The sequence below is a fragment of the Neoarius graeffei genome, chromosome 16, assembly GCF_027579695.1.
Source record: "Neoarius graeffei isolate fNeoGra1 chromosome 16, fNeoGra1.pri, whole genome shotgun sequence".
NCBI lineage: Eukaryota > Metazoa > Chordata > Actinopteri > Siluriformes > Ariidae > Neoarius > Neoarius graeffei.
The window spans coordinates 29,861,780-29,884,115 of NC_083584.1; the positions used below are offsets into that span (position 1 = coordinate 29,861,780).

Here is a 22,336-nt window from a genome sequence, read left to right on the forward strand (position 1 = left end):
AATCAGAGCACACGATTGCTCATATCCAGTGAACGTGGATAGAATAATCAGTGTTATTTACTTTAACACGAGCCGTTCCTATACTTTTGCTCACCTAAAATTTGGGTGGTCTGACACTAAGGCGACTCATTTTAGATTTTTTGGATCATGGATCCGCCGACAGCAGTTAAATACTACCGCTAGAAAAATAAGTCTGTGCGTATTTTTATTTTAACCGCCGAAAAGTACAAAAAGAAATGTAAAAAAAAAAGTCACATTTTTCTTGTAACAGCAATGTATCCCTGGTACTAGGTCATATTTCTTTAACTAAAAAGTATTAGAATCGCAAATACACACGACAATATGTTGTATATATCCACTTCAGCCGAGTCCGAAAACGAAACTATTTACGACGTTGAGTATTCACTTGAATGTTTTTATGGTATTTACGACCACTTTACGACAGTGTCAACCTCGTGCTGACCATAGCTGACGCCGACAGCATGGATTCTGAGCTATTGCCTCAACTGTACGTAAGCATAAAGTGTGGTAAAGAAAAGTCTTTTCACTGTCTCACTAACCAAAACGTGGGCGATTTCGTCTCTCAAGCGTTGAAAGTAAACAATGGAAAAATGAAAACGATCTTTGGTTCTCAGAAAGAAGGTGGGGATGTAACGAGCGCGATGCCGAAAATGCCTGCCATAACGTTAGTTCGCGATTTTGGCTGCAAGTATCTGACTGTGGAATTACAAGAGGATGGTGCCGCAGAGAGTCCTATCGAATCAAGTAGCACGAACGTATCTGCCTTCGATGTGCTCATGAGAGCTCAACGGTCATATGATCACATACCTTCAGAGAAGTAAGTACTGGAATGCTAGTCCATGTTATAAATTTGTACACAAGAACACACACACACACAAAAAAAAAAAATAATTATATATGTGTATGTACAGTGGGGCAAAAAAAGTATTTAGTCAGCCACCAATTGTGCAAGTTCTCCCACTTAAAAAGATAAGAGAGGCCTCTAATTTTCATCATAGGTACACTTCAACTATGAGAGACAGAATGGGGGGAAAGAATCCAGGAAATCACCTTGTAGGATTTTTAATGAATTAATTGGTAAATTCCTCGGTAAAATAAGTATTTGGTCACCTACAGACAAGCAAGATTTCTGGCTCTCACAGACCTGTAACAACTTCTTTAAGAGGCTCCTCTGTCCTCCACTCGTTACCTGTATTAATGGCACCTGTTTGAACTCGTTATCAGTATAAAAGACACCTGTCCACAACCTCAAACAGTCACACTCCAAACTCCACTATGGCCAAGACCAAAGAGCTGTCAAAGGACACCAGAAACAAAACTGTAGACCTGCACCAGGCTGGGAAGACTGAATCTGCAATAGGTAAGCAGCTTGGTGTGAAGAAATCAACTGTGGGAGCAATTATTAGAAAATGGAAGACATACAAGACCACTGATAATCTCCCTCGATCTGGGGCTCCACGCAAGATCTCACCCCGTGGGGTCAAAATGATCACAAGACCGGTGAGCAAAAATCCCAGAACCACACGGGGGGACCTAGTGAATGACCTGCAGAGAGCTGGGACCAAAGTAACAAAGGCTACCATCAGTAACACACTACGCTGCCAGGGACTCAAATCCTGCGGTGCCAGACGTGTCCCCCTGCTTAAGCCAGTACATGTCCAGGCCCGTCTGAAGTTTGCAAGAGAGCATTTGGATGATCCAGAAGAGGATTGGGAGAATGTCATATGGGCAGATGAAACCAAAATAGAACTTTTTGGTAAAAACTCAACTTGTCGTGTTTGGAGGAGAAAGAATGCTGAGTTGCATCCAAAGAACACCATACCTACTGTGAAGCATGGGGGTGGAAACATCATGCTTTGGGGCTGTTTTTCTGCAAAGGGACCAGGACGACTGATCCGTGTAAAGGAAAGAATGAATGGGGCCATGTATCGTGAGATTTTGAGTGAAAACCTCCTTCCATCCGCAAGGGCATTGAAGATGAAATGTGGCTGAGTCTTTCAGCATGACAGTGATCCCAAACACACCGCCCGGGCAACGAAGGAGTGGCTTCGTAAGAAGCATTTCAAGGTCCTGGAGTGGCCTAGCCAGTCTCCAGATCTCAACCCCATAGAAAATCTTTGGAGGGAGTTGAAAGTCCGTGTTGCCCAGCGACAGCCCCAAAACATCACTGCTCTAGAGGAGATCTGCATGGAGGAATGGGCCAAAATACCAGCAACAGTGTGTGAAAACCTTATGAAGACTTACAGAAAACATTTGACCTCTGTCATTGCCAACAAAGGGTATATAACAAAGTATTGAGATGAATTTTTGTTATTGACCAAATACTTATTTTCCACCATAATTTGCAAATAAATTCATTAAAAATCAGACAATGTGATTTTCTGGATTTTTTTTTTCTCATTTTGTTTCTCATAGTTGAAGTGTACCTATGATGAAAATTACAGGCCTGTCTCATCTTTTTAAGTGGGAGAACTTGCACAGTTGGTGACTGACTAAATACTTTTTTGCCCCACTGTATGTATGCATGTAAACTGTGTCTCTTGAATTTAAATTATCATCTTAATCCGACATTGAAATTTTGCCATGCAAAAAAAAAAATGGACAAGGACACTTATTTTTATTTCGACCGACATCATCAAAAATATGTTGAAAAAATCCGTGAACCTAAAGATAAAAAATGGGTGGCCTAAAGGTGCTACGTTCTACGTTGTTTCACAGCTCTAGATGTAAATATCAGGAAATGAAAGGTGAAATTCTGATTGACTGTTTCCTTTAGAGCTCAAATCCAAATGTGTTCAGTGTTGCACTTGCTGACACGTTCGTCACAAGCCCTAAATGTTTGACGGAGGAGACCAGAGATTCAGGTAAGACCACAGTATGGATCGCTCACCTGTGATAGTTCTTAAAGTAGTTCACACTCTGCCTCTTAATTGACTCCTGTAGCACCTCAGACTTGCTGCCACAGAACTCCTCTCCCACTTGCATGAGCCTAGAGATAGAGAATAAGAAATGGTGAAAAAGAGGATATTGGAAGACATGACCGGGCACACAAATACAGTACGAACAGAAATGGCTGACAGCAGGCTTTAGTGCAACAAGTCCTTATTAACCTCATTGAGTTGTTTCACAGCACATGTGACCCACGAGTTTGCTATCGCTGCTAACCCATGAGCAGGGGTCAGCAAAACCGAGGCATGGCTCCACATACTCAGCGGCCTTTTAATTAGACGCCTTGTAAAGAGGTTGCCTGGAAGTTCTCTCTCACTGTGGAACAAACAGCTTCGATGCTGCCCTGTGCACAATCCCTCTCTGCTGGGTTAAACACGCTGGGCCCCAAGCAGCCAAACAGGCCTCATGCCAAGCCAATTAGCACTAATGAGGATGCAGCTTCCTACCTGCTAATAACGTCCAGCACCACAATGAAGTCGTCATACTTGAAGTTGGACATGTCTGTCCCCAGTAAATAGGCTTTCACTTTCAGCTGGACGTCCTGATAGGAGGAAAACAGGTACGGTAGATGTGATCAGAGTTGACGGACAAAACAGAATACGAACGCAATATTATTGTTATTGTACGGGTACAACAAGATTCAGGATGAAATGTGACGAGCAGGAACATGAACGTGTCACTGACCTGCCAAATCCGGCTTAGGCCATGTTCAAGCTTTTTCTTCACGTAACTGTGGCCCACTGTAGATTCCTCTGAGCCTTCGCCGCTAGTTTCATCTGCAGGAACAGGATACAAAAAATCTTAATGAAAGATGACTGGAAGTAAATTACTGATGTATCCTGCCGAGAAGAAAAGGACAAATGCCATCATTCGTTACAATTATTTCCTTTATTCAGTCAAAGGATATAGAAGACGTTTGGGCATGAAATTAATTTATTACACTTTAGGAAAATGCACATTTACTAAAGAGGAAGGAAGATAAATAGATAAACAAAGAAATTATCAGTTGATCTCTCTGATTTACCCTCTTGCAAACTCTTACTACTGTTTAAACGTTAGAAAATGACATTCGTTAAGTTGCATTCGCCCAGCTCCTGTCAAAAATGAGAAACAGCATCTCAGAAACACACATTACAGCATGCACTGACCAACACGCTGCTACTATAAAGCAGACCTGTAATCACTCTGATGCTGAAATTCACAGCTCGAGCTGTTTGCTAATAACACGGGAGTCCAACAATGCCATTCTCTGACCGCACCAGGCCGATTACAAGCACAGGATCACAGCTGCCATTCCGCTTCAGGAAAGCTGGCATTATACTGTGACCAGCTCAGAACAGGATGTTCATTTTGGAAAATTTCTGACAGCACTCTATATTCATGGGCACTGCACAGAGACATCAAGCTTGTTCAGAACAATCTCCTCTTTACTGTTTAACAATAAAACCAATAGCGTCAAGTAACAGGTGAAGGGAAGAGAATGCGATTTTGTGCCCTGCCGAGAAAACCTTTCTTTACTTAAATACCCTAGATAGAGCAACCCATTATAAAGGAAACGGTGCCATAAATAAAAGAAAATAATATGACAATATTATGACCAAGTAATGATGGCTGTATAAGTAAATGTCCTGTAGAATTTTTCCTCTTTTTGACTTTGTCCAGCATGTCCCAACACACGCCATAACAATGTAAAACCAGAACGTCAAGGACGCAGTAGCTCATCTGGCCTGCCATCAAAACAACCATGACTACCAAAACATCAAACAGAACAGAAATGTGATGATGTGAGAGAGGACCAACCTCCACAACAAATTATTTTACAACAGGAAAATCAACAAAGGACTAAATTTTGTTCCCCAAGCGAAGATCTACCCAAAACATCGATCAGAAGTGAAAACTAAAATTTTTGATCAAAACCAGATTTTTCATCATCGTCTCGTCTCGTCTTCTTCCGCTTATCCGGGGCCGGGTCGCGGAGGCAGCAGTCTGAGCATGGAAGCCCAAACTTCCCTTTCCCCAGACACCTCGGCCAGCTCCTCGGGAAGAACACCGAGGCGTTCCCAGGCCAGCCGAGAGACATAGTCCCTCCAGTGTGTCCTGGGTCTTCCCCGGGGGGACATGCCTGGAATACCTCCCCAGGGAGGCGTCCAGGAGGCATCCGAAAGAGATGCTCGAGCCACCTCAGCCGATTCCTCTCGATGTGGAGGAGCAGCGGTTCTACTCCGAGCTCCTCCCGAGTGACTGTGCTTCTCACCCGATCTCTAAGGGAGCGCCCAGCCACCCTGTGAAGGAAACTCATTTCGGCCGCTTGTATCCGCGATCTTGTTCTTTCGGTCATTACCCAAAGCTCATGACTATAGGTGAGAGTCGGAACATAGATCGACCGGTAAATCGAGAGCTTCACCTTTTGGCTCAGCTCCTTCTTCACCACAATGGACCGGTAAAGCGACTGCATCACTGCGGAGGCTGCACCGATCCGCCTGTCGACCTCACGCTCCATCCTTCCCTCACTCGTGAACAAGATCCCGAGATACTTAAACTCCTCCACTTGAGGCAGGACTTCTCCACCAACCTGGAGAGGGCAAGCCACCCTTTTCCGGTCGAGAACCATGGCCTTAAAAGCAGCTTAAATGCTTATCTCGGAACAGATTTTTCATCATTTTTCCTATAATTCAGCAATATCAACCTCCGACTGTTTTTACGTTCCGTCTCACATTTGTCCCCAAAATAAGGCCAGTCCTGCACTATACACAAGCCAGCGCTGTGCTGTACATGCGCCTGCGCTCTGACTAACAAAATTCCCAAGATGCTCCAGTTCTGACACCAGGTGGACAGAGCTCCAGGCCCTCGATGCCCTTTTCCTTGGACACAGCATGCATGTTTTATAAGCTCTCCATCAATCACTAGCAATTTCATCAGTGAGCCAGTCCCAGAGATAGAAAAATCCATCCAAACCAGACACAAATTTGGTAGGAACCCCCCCCCCCCCGCATATACCATACAATTCAAGGATTAGTGTCCTGCACTGAAACAACGGTTATTAGTACCTCACTTCAGTTTGTTCACATTGTAAAAAAAAAAAATAATAATCCAAATTGAGAGGCGAGTTCACCATGCCCCGAGACTTGGTGCAATTATAATGAAGCACAAAAGCACATGATGAGTCTACAAAGGAACTGGATGACACTAAAAAATGAAATTATGAGAAAGGAAGTCTGAGAAGAAGGAACGCTTTTATAAATAAACTAAGTAACATTTTGTCATCTTGGCTAAGATGGACTCCGTGCAACCTCGCTGCAAGCAGTGCGGAAGCAAAAGAGGTCAAGATTGGAGTAAAAACATGAAAAAAAAAAAAAAGCAGCTTAAGTGCTTATCTCGGAGCAGTTTCCTGGGAGTAGCTACAGCTGCTGATATACAGTATTAGATTATCTTCAAGGAAGTTCATCTCTGGTACTGAACCAACAAACATGTTATGTAAAGTTCTGTTTTGAAGGAAATATTTGCTTGAAAATATTTGTAGAAATTCTGCATAGCGAAGCTTCTCAATTTCAAATTCAAACGAGGTGTGCGGTTAGACTGAAAAATGCCCAAACTTCTCTTTAGATCACCATTAATGCTGAAAGCAGCAGCAGACTGGAGTTTACTCAGAGAGCTCTGATGAAACTGAAAGCAAGGAAAATAATCACCCTCTTGGTAACGCACACACGTGCACGCTAAATACACAGCTGGAATTTTCTGCTTGTTAGACAGAGGACGGGTCAGCTCAACCGGACACGGAGCTCAGACAGCAACAGATGCAATGAAGAACAGAATAAGGATCACAAACTGTACAACCGGACAGACTCGTCCCGTTTGTTTATTTAGGCGTTATCGCTTAAGGGGTATGATTTCATTGTTGGAAACTTCATGTAATTAACCCTAAGAACCAGACTGAGGCAAACTGCGTCCAAATTCACATCTCTCCGTCTCGGCTGAATTGCTCACGAAGTGTTCATCGCAGCAATCACATGAAACAGCACGATCTGATCTTTCTAATGATCCTTGATGTTGCTCATCTATGGAGCACTTGCATGTGACGTCACAGCCGATCCAGATTGTGACAGACGCCATCTTGTCGGTCAAACGCCATATTTCCGCCTTCTACCTTTTCTTCTGGAAAAACCTACTATATACAATTCTACTACAACGGCTGCGGCTACAAGCTCTCCCTACCTGTGCACGTTTATGTTTTTTGTGTGTATTTGTGCGTGTTGTTCGTCTGTACCGGACATCAATATCCACTATAACCGTATGGACTTACTGGACATTGGTTTCCAGCAGAAAATGACGGTTTGTAGCGATTTCCATCGCATGCACAACATTCCGGACGAGATAGCGAGACCAGCGGGGTCTCCATGGATTGTTATAGGAAGCAAAGCGAAGGAGGCAGCGCCGGGAGTGGAAACAAAAGCGAGGCTGCAGAGCCGGCCTGTTGACTAAGCTCAGAAAACAGCCACTCAAACCTCCACTGCCAAGCCTCTACCTCTCCAACGCCAGATCCATGTAAACAAGACGGACGATTTGGAATTACAGCTGGAATTACCTTATTCTATTCTATAATCGGCTGGTCAGTGCTATACTCAATACTTAAGTGACTTACCCATCCAATGAGGATTCTTGTTTACAAGATGCCACATCCGTGTCGCTGACAAATCCTGAATTTCTGTAAAGATAACTGTCCAGAGATTTATAGACACGCAGTGCTTCACCACTGAACAGCGAGGGAAAGTTAATGAGGTAATTATACACGTCTGGGTATTCCGCTGGCAGTTCAAAATCCGGTCATGAAAACTCCGTCCGGTAAGCCATAAGGGTCACTAATCTGTAGATCGTTTATTTTAGACATGTATCTAGTTATCTGTTCATTAGAAAAATGAGCCGTGTAGTCTGTCGGTTGAAATTGATCCATTCTGTACACGAGTGCAGCAGTATTCAGCGGTGTTTTTTACCAACAAGATGGCGGTTGTGTACTTTCTGGTCACGTGACTGCAAGATCTCTATACAGTGGTGTTGGTGAAAAAAAAACAATGTTGAAATGACATCAAATTTGATCAGAGTTATAATCTGCATACAGCTCTGCATCCATTTCCACACCAAATACTCTCGACCTCGTCGTTGAAGAAGCCTTTATTTGTCACAAGGGTAATAGAAGCTTTAATTTTGTCAAATCTTGACAATTGCCCAGTGGTCTGGTCAGACGCCACAGCAGACATGGTTAATAAACTTCAAAAAGTGCAAAACAGAGCAGCACGCATTGTCCTTGGTTGTGATTTCAGAACAAATGTATTTAAAATGCATAAAAATCTCAGCTGGTTAATGGTGAGGGACAGACTATTTTATTCGTTATTAATATTTGTAAGAAATGCATCCACGTCCAAAATCCTGCAAGTTCTACACAGGAAACTATATTATAGTTCAGACAATCATAACTACACTACGAGACATGCGGCAAGAGGAAACTTTTCACTGCCAAAAATAAAAACAAACTACAGTAAAAGAACGGTGATGTACAGAACCATGTATGCCTGGAACTTACTCCCCAAACACTTTGGGCAAACTATTAGGGGGAAAAAAAAAGTTCAAATTGTTAGTGAAGAAACATCTCTTAAATGGATACATATAAAAACTACTTGAATTATTAATTGAATTATTAAATAAATATAGAACGCTAAAAATATAGAATGAAATCATACAGCAAGGAATAATAACTAGTAAGTAATAAATAGAGAATACTTTGATGCTAGTTGTAGAATGTCTGGATATGCATTGTATTATCAGTAATTAAAAGTATATTTTGTTGTATAATTTTCTTAGTTTCATTTCTTTTCCTATTATGGTACCTTTATTGGTCTGTTTTTAATTTTCTGTTGTAATGTCTGTTGTAGGGTGGCACGGTGGTGTAGTGGTTAGCGCTGTCGCCTCACAGCAAGAAGGTCCGGGTTCGAGCCCCGTGGCCGGCGAGGGCCTTTCTGTGTGGAGTTTGCATGTTCTCCCCGTGTCCGCGTGGGTTTCCTCCGGGTGCTCCGGTTTCCCCCACAGTCCAAAGACATGCAGGTTAGGTTAACTGGTGACTCTAAATTGAGCGTAGGTGTGAATGTGAGTGTGAATGGTTGTCTGTGTGTCAGCCCTGTGATGACCTGGCGACTTGTCCAGGGTGTACCCCGCCTTTCGCCCGTAGTCAGCTGGGATAGGCTCCAGCTTGCCTGCGACCCTGTAGAAGGATAAAGCGGCTAGAGATAATGAGATGAGATGTCTGTTGTAATGTATTGTATACTATGTGTCAGACCCCAGGAAGAACAGCTGCAGTTTTGCTGCAGCTAATGGGGATCCTCATAAAACAAGCAAACAGACATGCACATTCAAGCACAGTGAAATTCATCCTCTGCATTTAACCCATCTGAAGCAGTGAACACATGCACACACACCCAGAGCAGTAGGTAGCCATACTCCAGCACATGGGGAGCAGTTAAGGGTTAGGTACCTTGCTCAAGGGCACTTCAGCCCAAGGCTAACCTGCACTAGCCTGGGCCCGCCCATCCTAAGTGTGACGCAACACGAGGGCCTGTTGTGAACTTAGTCTGGCAAGGCAAGCTATCTCCAGCTCTTCCAAGCTCCCGAAAAATCGGGAGCCAATCAACTTTGAGCATCTCCAACGGCCTTGGGTAGAGGCGTGTTCAAGGCAGTGACGTAGTAGAACTGCGACCGGAAGCCATAGATTGTTTACACAATCTACGCTGGAAGCGCTTCATTCACTAGAAACATTACGAACATGGAGCAGCGGCAAGCCTTTGACACAGCGGTAGATGCTGTATTGAAAGCATTCAACGGGAAGTTCTCATTGAAAACGGAGCAAAGAGCAGCCCTGGAGGTATTTATCTTCTTCCTGTTACTCAAGCAGTTTCCGTCGTGTCACATACGTCAGAGGAAAGAGTGATGTGATTGGTTTAAGCTTCGTCACAGCCTTTTCTGGCTTCGACCAGTAGCAAACTGAGGCATTTCAGGGAGGCGGGTCAACAACGCGCTTTGGGAAACGGTTGGGCTTAATATCTTTGCCAGACCAGTGCTCGCAGAGCTTTGAAGTTGCGTTAGCCAGACTAAACCTGCACGCCTTTGGACTGTGGGGGAAACCAGAGCACCAGAAGGAAACTCACGCAGACACGGAGAGAACATGCAAACTCCGCACAGAAAGGCCCCCCATCAGTTACTGTGCTCAAACCCAGAACCTTCTTGCTGTGAGGCAACAGTGCTAACCACTAGGGATGAGCGAGTGTAGCATTATCTGTATCTGTTAACCATATGAATTATCTGTATCCGTATCCGTACTCGGAGTGGGCGGGGCCTAACCCGGAAGTGGGCGGGTTTAAACCCGGAAGTGGGTCTGGTTGTCTTGAAACGGGCGGGGCTTTAACCAGTATGTTATTTTAAGCATGCAGCTGACGTGGGTTGATTAGAAATTGTTATTTTTATTGCTGATCAGAAAACTATTTACAGGACAGCATCAGCATTGAGCTTCAGATCAATAGTTTTGATCACGATAGCAAACGAACGATTTACAGAACAAGTTGTGCAACAATGAATACAACACATGCGGTTGCAATTATGAAATGAAATGTAATGAACAAGAGTTTTCATACTCAACATAACTTTCTTTTTTTAACTTTTAATTTTTTTTATGATCAGTGTGACTTTTTTTTTTTTTATTTCCACACCAGGTGTGTGTGTGTGTAAGAGAGAGACAGAGACAGGGGGGGGACTGTGTGGTTTTTCAGATCTGCATTGACTTTAATGAAGACCAGTTGTTCCACATGGCTAGGGTCCAAGTTTGCACGCTGTGGACTGACCACATTTCCAGCTGTGCTAAAAACACGCTCAGACTGGACACTTGTAGGTGGACAACTGAGAAGCTGCAGTGCAAAGCCTGCAAGATTGGGCCAGCACTGAAGCTTGCCTGACCAGTATTTCACTGGGTCATCGGTAAGGCTGATGTCCCCATCTGCCAGGTAGGCCTCCACATCACCTGATGGTAAATGTGTCCTCATTGGAATAGCCGATTTCTTTTTCTGCAGGAAAGACAAGACTGAAGTGCTGCTGGTGGCAGGTATCTCTTCTGTGTTTCTTGCAGGTGTAGCCACAGGGTCACAGAGCTCCATCCTCTGGAGTAATGTCCTTTTCAGTGCCTCCACATCAACACTGTTTGGAAAACAGCTGGCCTTATATCTGGGGTCAAGGAGAGTGGCAAGCAGAAATGTGGAGTTTGCAAAAATTGGTTCGAAACGCCATTCTAGTTCTTTGCTCAGATTGGCTGCCAGTCTCCTTACTGCTGTGCCTAACTTTTCCCTGGACTCAGCCACAACATCTTGGCCCAGCCCCACTGTGGCATCCTGATCATCATCACCAGCCATGAACTGATCAGATTCATCCTCAGATTCCTCACCAGCTGCAAGACCTCCCACATGCAGTGACCTGATGATGGAGCACAGGCCATGCAGGAGGAGGATGGCCTCAGAGATGGAGGCGCTGTGTTTTGAGAGCACCCGTGTGACCTCCTCAAAAGGACTAAGAACAGTGAGCATGTCTGATGCTAACCTCCACTCATTTGGACAGATGATTGTTGGAGCTCTACCCATGTTAGACTCCTGTGTCATAATCTGCACAGCCCTGCGCTGCTCCACCAGCTGCTGGAGCATGTAGAACGTATAGTTCCACCTTGTTTTTATATCTGTTATGATCGTGTGCTGGGGGAGGTTCAACTGTGTTTGCAGCTCATGTAGTCTGTTGCTGGCTTTGCTTGAGCGATGAACATGGCCAGATATGATCCTGGCTTTGGAGAGAAGGGATGTCACAAACCCTGTCCTTCTCCAGTGCTTTGATCACCACCAAGTGAAGCGTATGGGACATGCAACGGATGTGCCCATATTCAGTCAAAGCTTTCACCATGTTGGCTGCATTATCTGAAACAAACCGTATTGTGACAGACTGACCAACAGACTCTTCCCACTCTCTCATCTTTTCCTTAAGGCAGCACAGAATGTTGTTTGATGTGTGCTCAATGTCCAGCACACCAACATTTAGCAGCCCTGCTTTCCTCTGTACTGAAGCTTCACCTACACGTTCACACCAGTGCCCAGTAAGAGAGATATGCATGTGCGTTGTGATTGCTGGTCCAGAGATCTGTAGTGAGGTTGATGACACCTCCTTCAGCTGCCTTAAGTGACTGGACCAACTCCCCTCTCATTGCCTCATACAGCTCAGGCACTACAGTTCGACTGAAATAGTGCCTCGATGGGATCTTATACTTGGGCTCTAAAAAGCCAACAAGTGTCTTGAAGCCTCTCCTCTCCACCACAGAGAAAGGTTCAAGATCAGTGCAGATCATCTCTGTAATTTGTTTTGACCGGGGATGGTTTGCTGAGAATGGCTGCTTTGCTGCAAATGCAGTGAGTATCGGTGAAGAGGAAGAAGAATGTGAGCCCTTAGCAGCACCCAACTGAACACCAGTGACCTGAGAAGGAAGAGGAAAGGAGGAGGAGGTGGCTGATACAGTGGGCTTTCTAATGTGATGGGCATATAGCAGATGGTTATGTAGAGATGTTGTGTTGTAATGTTTTGCATCTCTACCTCTGCTTAGCTTGGACTTGCAAAGCTTGCAAATGGCTTTGGAGGGATCATTTTCAGAAACGGTGAAAGAGTCCCATACTGCAGAAGTCCTCTTGGTCTTTGGTGGAGGAGGACCTCCATCACCAGATGCAATATTGGTCTCAGTGGGGGAAAGGTGGGTGCTACTGCCACTGTTTTCATTGTCACTGATTTGACCCTCACTGTCCTGCAAGGTTAAGCAAACTCTGACTGGTGGGTCAGTGTCAGCTGAAGTACTCGCTACATCACTCATTATTCTGTATCACTGATCATGGGATGGGGGGGGGAGTGTGTGTGTGTGTAGCTTAATTTGTAATATTATTTATACCACTACGACCTAGAAAGCGTCAGACACTCAGTGCGTGAAGTAAAATAAAACTGGTTAGAGCCAACTGACGGCTTTAAAAAAAAAAAAAAAACTCCGACGACCAGCAGAGAAGGGGAGAGAGAGAGAGAGAGAGAGAGAGAGAGAGAGAGAGAGAGAGTGTGTGTATGTAGCTTAATTTGTAATACTTATACCACTACTACCTTTATTTTTACATGAATTACAGCAAGAAAGTGTCAGACACTCAATGCGTGAAGTCACAAAAACTGTTTTTAACCGACGGTTAGAAAAAGAAAAAAAAAAATCTCCGACAGGCAGAGATGCAACGCGAGTCGCTTTCTACCAAGCACCACGTCTGAACGAACCCACGTTTACCAGAACTCTACTGGTTATAAGTAAGTACAAACTGAAATAAAAACAAACTTGAAGCTGAAGAAAGCTGAAACGTTAACGGAAAAGAGCCACGAACCTGAGTGACTGAGGGAGAGACAGAGAGCTGTTCTCTGTGTGAGTGAGCAGAGCGGTGTGTGTAGGGGAGGGGCGCTGTGACGCTGTGTGAGGATTTTCATTCAGTCCGAGCACAGATATTGACTCGTATTACTCGTATAATACTCGTACTCGGCAAAAGTGCTTTATCCGTACCGGATACTCATTTCAGCAGAGTATCCGGCTCAGCTCTACTAACCACTACACCACCGTGCCGCATTGCATAGATATGGAACATGTACCACGAGAAAGAGCACAACTGCAGCTTAGTGTCATTTGTTTCATTCAGAAGTAATCACGTTATGAAACGGATCAAACTTCAAAACAGATCAAAGTAGTATCCTTACTCATTTCTTCACCCATTTTCACACTCCTGCTTCTTGATTGAAGAAGTCATTAAGTCCATATCATTCAGAACATACTAAAATATCACAAAACATCAGAACTTAGTCTTTCCAATAATTAACGGTCGTACATGAGCTGATAGCCAACGAGGTGCGTAGCACTGAGTCGGCTATAAGCCATGTACGATGAGATTGAGTGGAATAACTGTTTTATTCTATCCACATACACTGGATTTTGAGAAACAGAGCATTTTTATTTTTTGCAAATTCGATAAATAAAAACTTTCTACAAGACATTCGACAAAATCATTTCCGCTTAGAATGTAAACAAAAGGGTGAAATGACGGGAGCAATTTGTGAAAAATGCAATAATAAAAATTTAAAAATGATATTTGATGTTTGCATATTGTTTGCCTTTTTTATTATGTTATCTTCGTTTATTTTCATTCTACTTTTACATTTTGCATTGCATATGCACTTTATATGGGGCGTCACGGTGGTGTAGTGGTTAGCGCTGTCGCCTCACAGCAAGAAGGTCCGGGTTCGAGCCCCGTGGCCGGCGAGGGCCTTTCTGTGCGGAGTTTGCATGTTCTCCCCGTGTCCGCGTGGGTTTCCTCCGGGTGCTCCGGTTTCCCCCACAGTCCAAAGACATGCAGGTTAGGTTAACTGGCGACTCTAAATTGACCGTAGGTGTGAATGTGAGTGTGAATGGTTGTCTGTGTCTATGTGTCAGCCCTGTGATGACCTGGCGACTTGTCCAGGGTGTACCCCGCCTTTCGCCCGTAGTCAGCTGGGATAGGCTCCAGTTTGCCTGCGACCCTGTAGAAGGATAAAGCGGCTAGAGATAATGAGATGAGATGCACTTTATATTTTGTATTTTATATATATTTCTTTTTATATTAGTAAGCATAGTTTGGTTGGGTAGTTGCAAAATAAGAATTTCATTACCCAATAATAAACCGCTGTGTCTGTTATTGTGTACAGTTGTGCTCATAAGTTTACATACCCTGGCAAAATTTTTGCTTTCTTGGCCTTTTTTCAGAGAATATGAATGATAACACAAAAACTTTTTTCCCCACTCATGGTTAGTGGTTGGGTGAAGCCATTTATTGATAAACAACTGTGTTTTCTATTTTTAAATCATAATGACAACAAAAAACATCCAAATGACCCTGATCAAAAGTTTACATACCCCAGTTCTTAATACCGTGTATTGCCCCCTCTAACATCAATGACAGCCTGAAGTCTTTTGTGGTAGTTGTGGATGAGGCTCTTTATTTTCTCAGATGGTAAAGCTGCCCATTCTTCTTGGCAAAAAGCCTCCAGTTCCTGTAAATTCCTGGGCTGCACCCACGTGCAATGAACCGGTGCTACAGGTGCTCTAGCCCCTGCCCCTTTTCTGTTTGCTGTCCAAAGTGCCCTTTTCATAGGGACTGTTTTGTTGTTTTGGTTTTTTTTTTAATATTTGTAAAAGATAAGTTAGCTCCAACATCAATATTCTCTCTACAATTTGACAATAATATATGAAATTATAGATTTATAAAATAACGTTTTTCTATGTAAATGCGGGCATCCATCCATGACGTCATGCATTCAGTGAGCCTCCGTGTAGAAAGCGCATGCAGGCGGTTGACAGTGGGAGACAGTGCGAGGAACGGCATGGTAAGGTCACACTGAAAGTCTCCTTTCATTTCTTATCTGAGCATGCAATATTGTGCAGCTTAGAACACAACAGTAAATGCGTAGGGTTGTTTATCATTTAATGAAGCCGCCTAGGCTATATTTAAACCGTTTGCTCCATCCATTTCATTAACGTGGCAGATTCGGAAACTTTAGTTTGAATGACGGCGTTAATAACATATTCTAGCAGCTTCGAAAACTTAAGGCTGAATGACGACATCCACAACATATTCTAGGCTGTCAGACCTTCTTCTGCTGGCAATTGAGAAAGATATCCATATTGAATACAGTGTTGTCATAGACATTTTCAAGAACATGGCAAACTGAAGACTGCTGCTTTGAAGAATACTGCAGCATTTAGATGGATCTCTCACACACACACACACACACACACACACACACACACACACACACACACACACACACACACACAATGTTCAGTTGCAATTGAAATTTAGTTTTGAATAAAGTTAACTTGTGTGAAAAATTTGTTCCAAGTGCCCTTTTTTGAATGTTGAGCCCCTGCCCCTCCAAAGGTCTTTGCACGGCCCTGGTGGGCTGTCTTGCATGAACTGCGCGCTTGAGATCTCCCCAGAGTGGCTCAATGATATTGAGGTCAGGAGACTGAGATGGCCACTCCAGAACCTTCACTTTGTTCTGCTGTAGCCAATGACAGGTCGACTTGGCCTTGTGTTTTGGATCGTTGTCATGTTGGAACGTCCAAGTACGTCCCATGCGCAGCTTCCGGGCTGATGAGTGCAAATTTGCCTCCAGTATTTGCTGATAACGTGCTGCATTCATCTTTCCTTCAACTTTGACCAAGTTTCCTGTGCCTTTGTAGCTCACACATCCCCAAAGCATCAGCGATCCACCTCCGTGCTTTACAGTAGGAATGGTGTTCCTTTCATCATAGGCCTTGTTGACACCTCTCCAAATGTAACGTTTATGGTTGTGGCCAAAAAGTTCAATTTTGGTCTCATCACTCCAAATTACCTTGTTCCAGAAGTTTTGAGGCTTGTCTCTGTGCTGTTTGGCGTAAATTTTTGTTGGCCTACCTGACTGTGGTTTGGTTTTAACAGAGCCCCTGATTTTCCATTTGTTAATCACAGTTTGAACACTGCTGACTGGCATCATCAATTCCTTGGATATCTTTTTGCATCCCTTTCCTGTTTTATACAGTTCAACTACCTTTTCCCGTAGCTCCGTAGACAATTCTTTTGCTTTCCCCATGACTCAGAATCCAGAAACGTCAGTGGCTGGATGAAAGATGCAAGAGTCTGTCTGGATCCCAGAAACTCACTCAGCTTTTACGCACACACACTAATTACAAGCAAACAGATCACAGGAGAGGACGTTACCTTTAGTAGCCATTCAAACCCATTTGTGTCAACTTCTGCGCATGTTATCAGGCCAAAATCACCAGGGTATGTGAACTTTTGATCAGGGTCATTTGGGTAGTTTCTGTTGTCATTATGATTTAAAAAGAGAAAACACAGTCGTTTGACAATAAATGGTTTCACCCAACCACTAAGCATGAGTGGAAAAGATGTTTTTGTGTTATCATTCATATTCTCTGAAAAATGGTCAAAAAAATCATAGATTCTGCCAGGGTATGTAAACTTATGGGCACAACTGTATATGAAAAACATCTTGAATCTTGAATAGGGCAATTCCATGTAAATGTCAACCTCACCATGCAAAAATAAAGCAACATGTAATACATCAAAACCACTCCCAGAGATATCACCTAGGCCTGCATTTTACAGATGTGAATAAGTTGAACCAATTTGTAACCAACCTAATATGTCACTGTCAGTCTTTCTTTCTTATAATGTAAAACCCAAGCTAAAATCAACTTTGATCATGTACAATTCTATATTATTGCCACAAGCCACAGAAATGTATGCTAAAATCCACAAAACAATAGCCATCCTAAATATTATTTAAGAACTTTGATAGTTTTAGCTGATATTTAGAGAGTTTTTCAAAGGGTTATGGTGGTTAAATTGCTGATTTTCTAAACATATGCCATGTCTATTTCAGACGCGTCACATCCATAACGGAATTTCGTCACATCCATAACGCTGACTTTTCCTTCCGAAACTCTGCATGAAATACAAAATATTTTAAACAAAGATTTTTTAATATTCACCTTGGACCCCTCTATCAAATGGATCTCTCCATTTCGACATTAGGTTTACGATTTCACAGAGTTTGATAAAAATGTACAGTCACCCAAGAAAAGTGATACTTTTTCTGTCACATCCATAACGCATCTTTTATTGGCGTTTTCTGGCATGCCCTAGATGTACTATGGGAATTGTTCTTGTTCTATCACTTCTCCAGTATGGTACAGCCTTAAAATATGCAACACCTGTTTAAATACTGGGAGACAATAAAACATGCACTGGGTCATTTGTTGCCATTTTGAGTTCAAGTGTCACGTCCATAACGCTGGAATTACTCAATATGCTCTTACCATCAAATACTTTTATTCCATAATTTATTGCTTTTTTTGTATTTTTGGGGTATTTCAGGGTATATGTATTTTCTTCTTCTTCAGGGTTTTTTGGTGGTTGGCAAACCAACTTAAAGCTGCATTACCGCCACCGACTGGGCTAGAGTGTGGAACAGGAGATATTGTGGGGAGGAAACTATATTCTTTTAGCTCTTTCTGTTTCTTTTAAATACTTCATAATTTTTGGGAGGGGGTTTTGTTTTTGAGTTTTTATTTTGTCCTCGGTTGGTTCAGCAACACGCTCCACCATTTTGTTTTTCTCTACTCATGGTATATGAGCTGATAGCCTAGTAGTAGAGTAGCCTATCGGAGCATGTGATTGCTCATATCCAGTAAATGTGGACAGAATAATATGAGGTATTTCTCTGTGTGACAAAACAGTCAAGTAATCTGGTTTTGAATTCACAGCAAATAAAACAATGACAAAAGAACAGATTTTTGCAATATATAGTGCCAAATAACATAAAACACCAAAAGTCTGTTCAATGTTTCATGTGAATGGCTGCACTGGAACTATGTTTAATTTAAAAAAATATTAATAATAAAAAAATCGTTCATGTTTTGAACCACTTCTCTTTCGAGATTGGACTGGTTGATTTGATCAACACTCGAGTGTGATTGCGGTTTTGTCATCTGCTTAAATATACTGCCTCAAAGAGAAAAACAGGTTCAGCTTGATTCAAACAGATGTGTGTGAAAACACACTAATACTCTAAGGTAGGAACAGTGACGACAGCCATAACCTCACATATGCTTCCTGGAGGATTTAAATAGAAACTCTGTCCATATCCATCTACTTGAGTGCTGTTCTTCCTTAATTAAGCGCACACCATGAGCGAGACATTATTTAAATAAATAAACAGACACCGACGCTGTGCTGTATGGAAATGAGAGAGAAAAATAGAAACAGAGAGGGAAAGTGTCTATCTACGTTTCACAAGATGACTAATATTGTTTTTCAAAAGGCCAAGAGTCCAATTTGACCATCACTGTGGTCACTATACAGAAATTAAACGCAAAGAGGCCCTGATTCACTAAAGGGCTGCACGTATAAACACACACTACTTTCTGCATGCATGACTCACCTTCTGTTCATTGTGTTAAAAGCACTATTCAAATAAAATTGAACGGAACTGAAATTGAAAACGTACGGAAGCCGCGAGAGGCCCTTCATATAATCTTTTTTTATTCACCTTGTTATCCCGAGATAACGACATAATTAATTCAGGATCTCGAGAAAACAACACAACTAATTCGAGATCTCGAGAAAACAAAACAATTATTTCATGATCTCAGCTGGATCACTGTATCTCCGTCGGTAGAGACGAAGCCGGCCAGTCTTCTGCGGAGGTGCCGCGGACTAATTTTGAAATTATCCCTTATTAAAAGACTTAATGCAATCTCTCCCTGTGTCAACCCCTGATCAAAATATTGCCTTATTAGGTGATCGATTATTCCAGACATTCTAATGACCAAAGTTGCGTCTATACAGAATGAGAAATAGCCCCAAAGTCAGCATATCACAAGTCTCTTAGCGCACCTGAATGAACCATTTCTCAGCTGTTTACTCGAGATCCTGAAATAATTGTTTTGTTTTCTCGAGATCTCAAATTAGTTGTGTTGTTTTCTCGAGATCCTGAATTAATTATGTCGTTATCTCAGGATAACAAGGTGAATAAAAAAAAGGATTATATGAAGGGCCTCTCTCGGCTTCCGTAAAAACGTGCAAACTTGAGACAAAAAACACACAGAAAAAGGCGCAAGCTGATATATTCACAGTTTCCGTTGGGAATTGCGTTTCTTGCATGAGCTATAAAACCAATCTTGACTGTTTTACATGATTGCCTTAATGAATATGCAGTTTAGGGCAGTTTGACCTAAAAGGTGCAAAAATACAGGGTGTAATCTATGCAAATAGATCCATTTCTCATCTCCGCTGTGGTAAAATGACAATTGTTGATGTAAATTAGTCTGACCAAAGGGCAGGTATTTCATTTACAGAAGTAGGTTTCCACCAAATTGTCAAAGTTTTAAAGCTGTTTTTTTTTGAACAATGAGACAGTTTGATAAAATTATTTCCCATGTTTATAACTCTGATGCCAAAAGCGTTAAAAAAAATACATAATGTGGGGGTTTTTTTTTGTCTGTTTTAACATTATGAGCAAAATTGTCTTCACTCTTTATTTTGTATTCAGATAGTAATTTGAAAATTTCTCGACGCAACTCACCATCTACAATCACAGTTGTGTTCGTTTAATTATCCGTGTGTGTGTGTGTGTGTGTGTGTGTGTGTGTGTGAGAGAGAGAGAGAGAGAGAGAGAGAGAGAGAGAGAGAGAGAGAGAGAGAGAAATGCTTCAAGTTCCAAATTCATCCCAGTGTAGTAGCATTCATTTGGGACTTGTGTGTAGAAAACCAAGACTATGTTTATTACACTGTTTCTGCTGTGACGAGTGGAAAATTATAATCCACCTCATTTCTTTCAATCTCCTTTTCTTTTGCCATTTATGAAATCAAACTCATCATCCTGACTCCAAACTCCTGAGAGAAGGCGGCATATCGGAGGTCGGTGTTATGATTGAGGTGCTGAGGTTAACTACTTAAAATTAAAAAAAATAAAAAAGGTCTGATCCCCTGGGAGTGAATAAGACCGTTTCCTCTATGACTCATCAGCTCACAGTGGAGATAATTTGACAGACTTGTCGTTTTTTTTCAAGTCAGTGACCTAAAAGAACCTCAAAAGTCTCCACTAAATGCATTTCATAAGAATACTTTATAAGGGCACTCTGCATAAAACATTGTAAAGGACCAAACCCACAATTCTTAATAAATGGTTATTTATGAGACTGTTATTTTCAGCTGGTAAATGTGTTCATTCTGAACTCCTAGCTCAAATTCCTATTCATGGGTAATTGTGTAAATGACCAATGAGCTCACAAACACGTTATTAATGAGATTTACATACATGTTAATAACCGGAGTGTTGAGAAACACAGCAAAAATATTATACTTCACTGTATTATATCAACCATATTCTAAATTCAACCAAAAGTAGTGTTCTGTTACTAGCATCAAAAAAGCTTATTTATTAATTATTGTGAAAATCAAGCTTTTCAACAGAGACTTTGCACTGTCATGTGACCCCATAGCAACGGTAACTACGCTGCCATGACAGGGGGCATGCTCATGGTGCTTCATTCAGCCGAGTTAGTTGTCATTGATCAGCATGGGAAGGTTTTGCTCCATTTTTGGATGTACAAATCATTTTGAATGAAACAAAGACTTTATTTTGCTTGTTTTTTATTTACCATAAGTAATTCATCATTGGGGGGAAAAAAACAGAGAAATTTCTTACCACAGGAGGGAAAAACGGGCGGCACGGTGGTGTAGTGGTTAGCGCTGTCGCCTCACAGCAAGAAGGTCCGGGTTTGAACCCTGTGGCTGACGAGGGCCTTTCTGTGTGGAGTTTGCATGTTCTCCCCGTGTCCGCGTGGGTTTCCTCCGGGTGCTCCGGTTTCCCCCACAGTCCAAAGACATGCAGGTTAGGTTAACTGGTGGCTCTAAATTGACCGTAGGTCAAGAATGCAAGTGTGAATGGTTGTCTGTGTCTATGTGTCAGCCCTGTGATGACCTGGCGACTTGTCCAGGGTGTACCCCGCCTTTCGCCCGTAGTCAGCTGGGATAGGCTCCAGCTTGCCTGCGACCCTGTAGAACAGGATAAAGCGGCTAGAGATAATGAGATGAGGAGGGAAAAACAACTGCAGCGCGGTGCTCACTCTTATACAGTGACGTGAACATGAGCAACACAGCAGCTCTGCACAGCCTAACCTTCACCAAGACTTAGTGTATTTACATTCGGGGATCCTTCGGAACACACTGTGTGCACACTTGGGACCCAGTTGTTATGGGAAACACCTAATGCTGATTTGAGTGCAATCAGCATGCTGTTTTCACAGAGACTTTGTGAAGTATTGTGTCAGGTATGCGGCGGTAGACGGGTCTAAGTGCAGGAAGAGTGTTTATTAGCAGGCATGATATTTACAAAAACAAAACACAAATGAAACTGAAAGCAGAGTCATAAACATGGCTACAAACAAACGTGACCAATGATGAGAATACTTCACAAAGCCTCTGTGTCCTTATATGCGCGTGCTGATTGCACTCAAATCAGCATTAGGTGTTTCCCCATAATGACTGGATCCCAAGTGCGCGCACAATGCACTCTGAAGTACACTACCGTTCAAAAGTTTGGGGTCACTTTGAAATGTCCTTATTTTTGAAAGAAAAGCACTGTTCTTTTCAATGAAGATCACTTTAAACTAATCAGAAATGCACTCTAT

At 42.5% G+C, this 22,336-nt stretch overlaps 1 protein-coding gene across 2 annotated transcripts in view; it reads right to left on the bottom strand.

The window, feature by feature from the left end:
- vps50 (VPS50 EARP/GARPII complex subunit) overlaps nucleotides 1-22,336 on the bottom strand; it is a 457,944-nt gene that overhangs the window by 187,488 nt on the left and 248,120 nt on the right. For both annotated transcript variants that reach the window (XM_060942755.1, XM_060942754.1), the window contains exons 14-16: nucleotides 3,655-3,746; nucleotides 3,417-3,511; nucleotides 2,912-3,010 (exon numbers count right to left, since the gene is read on the bottom strand). In XM_060942755.1, the coding sequence (XP_060798738.1) occupies nucleotides 2,912-3,010; nucleotides 3,417-3,511; nucleotides 3,655-3,746 (286 nt within the window). The remainder of the gene's footprint in view (nucleotides 1-2,911; nucleotides 3,011-3,416; nucleotides 3,512-3,654; nucleotides 3,747-22,336) is intronic.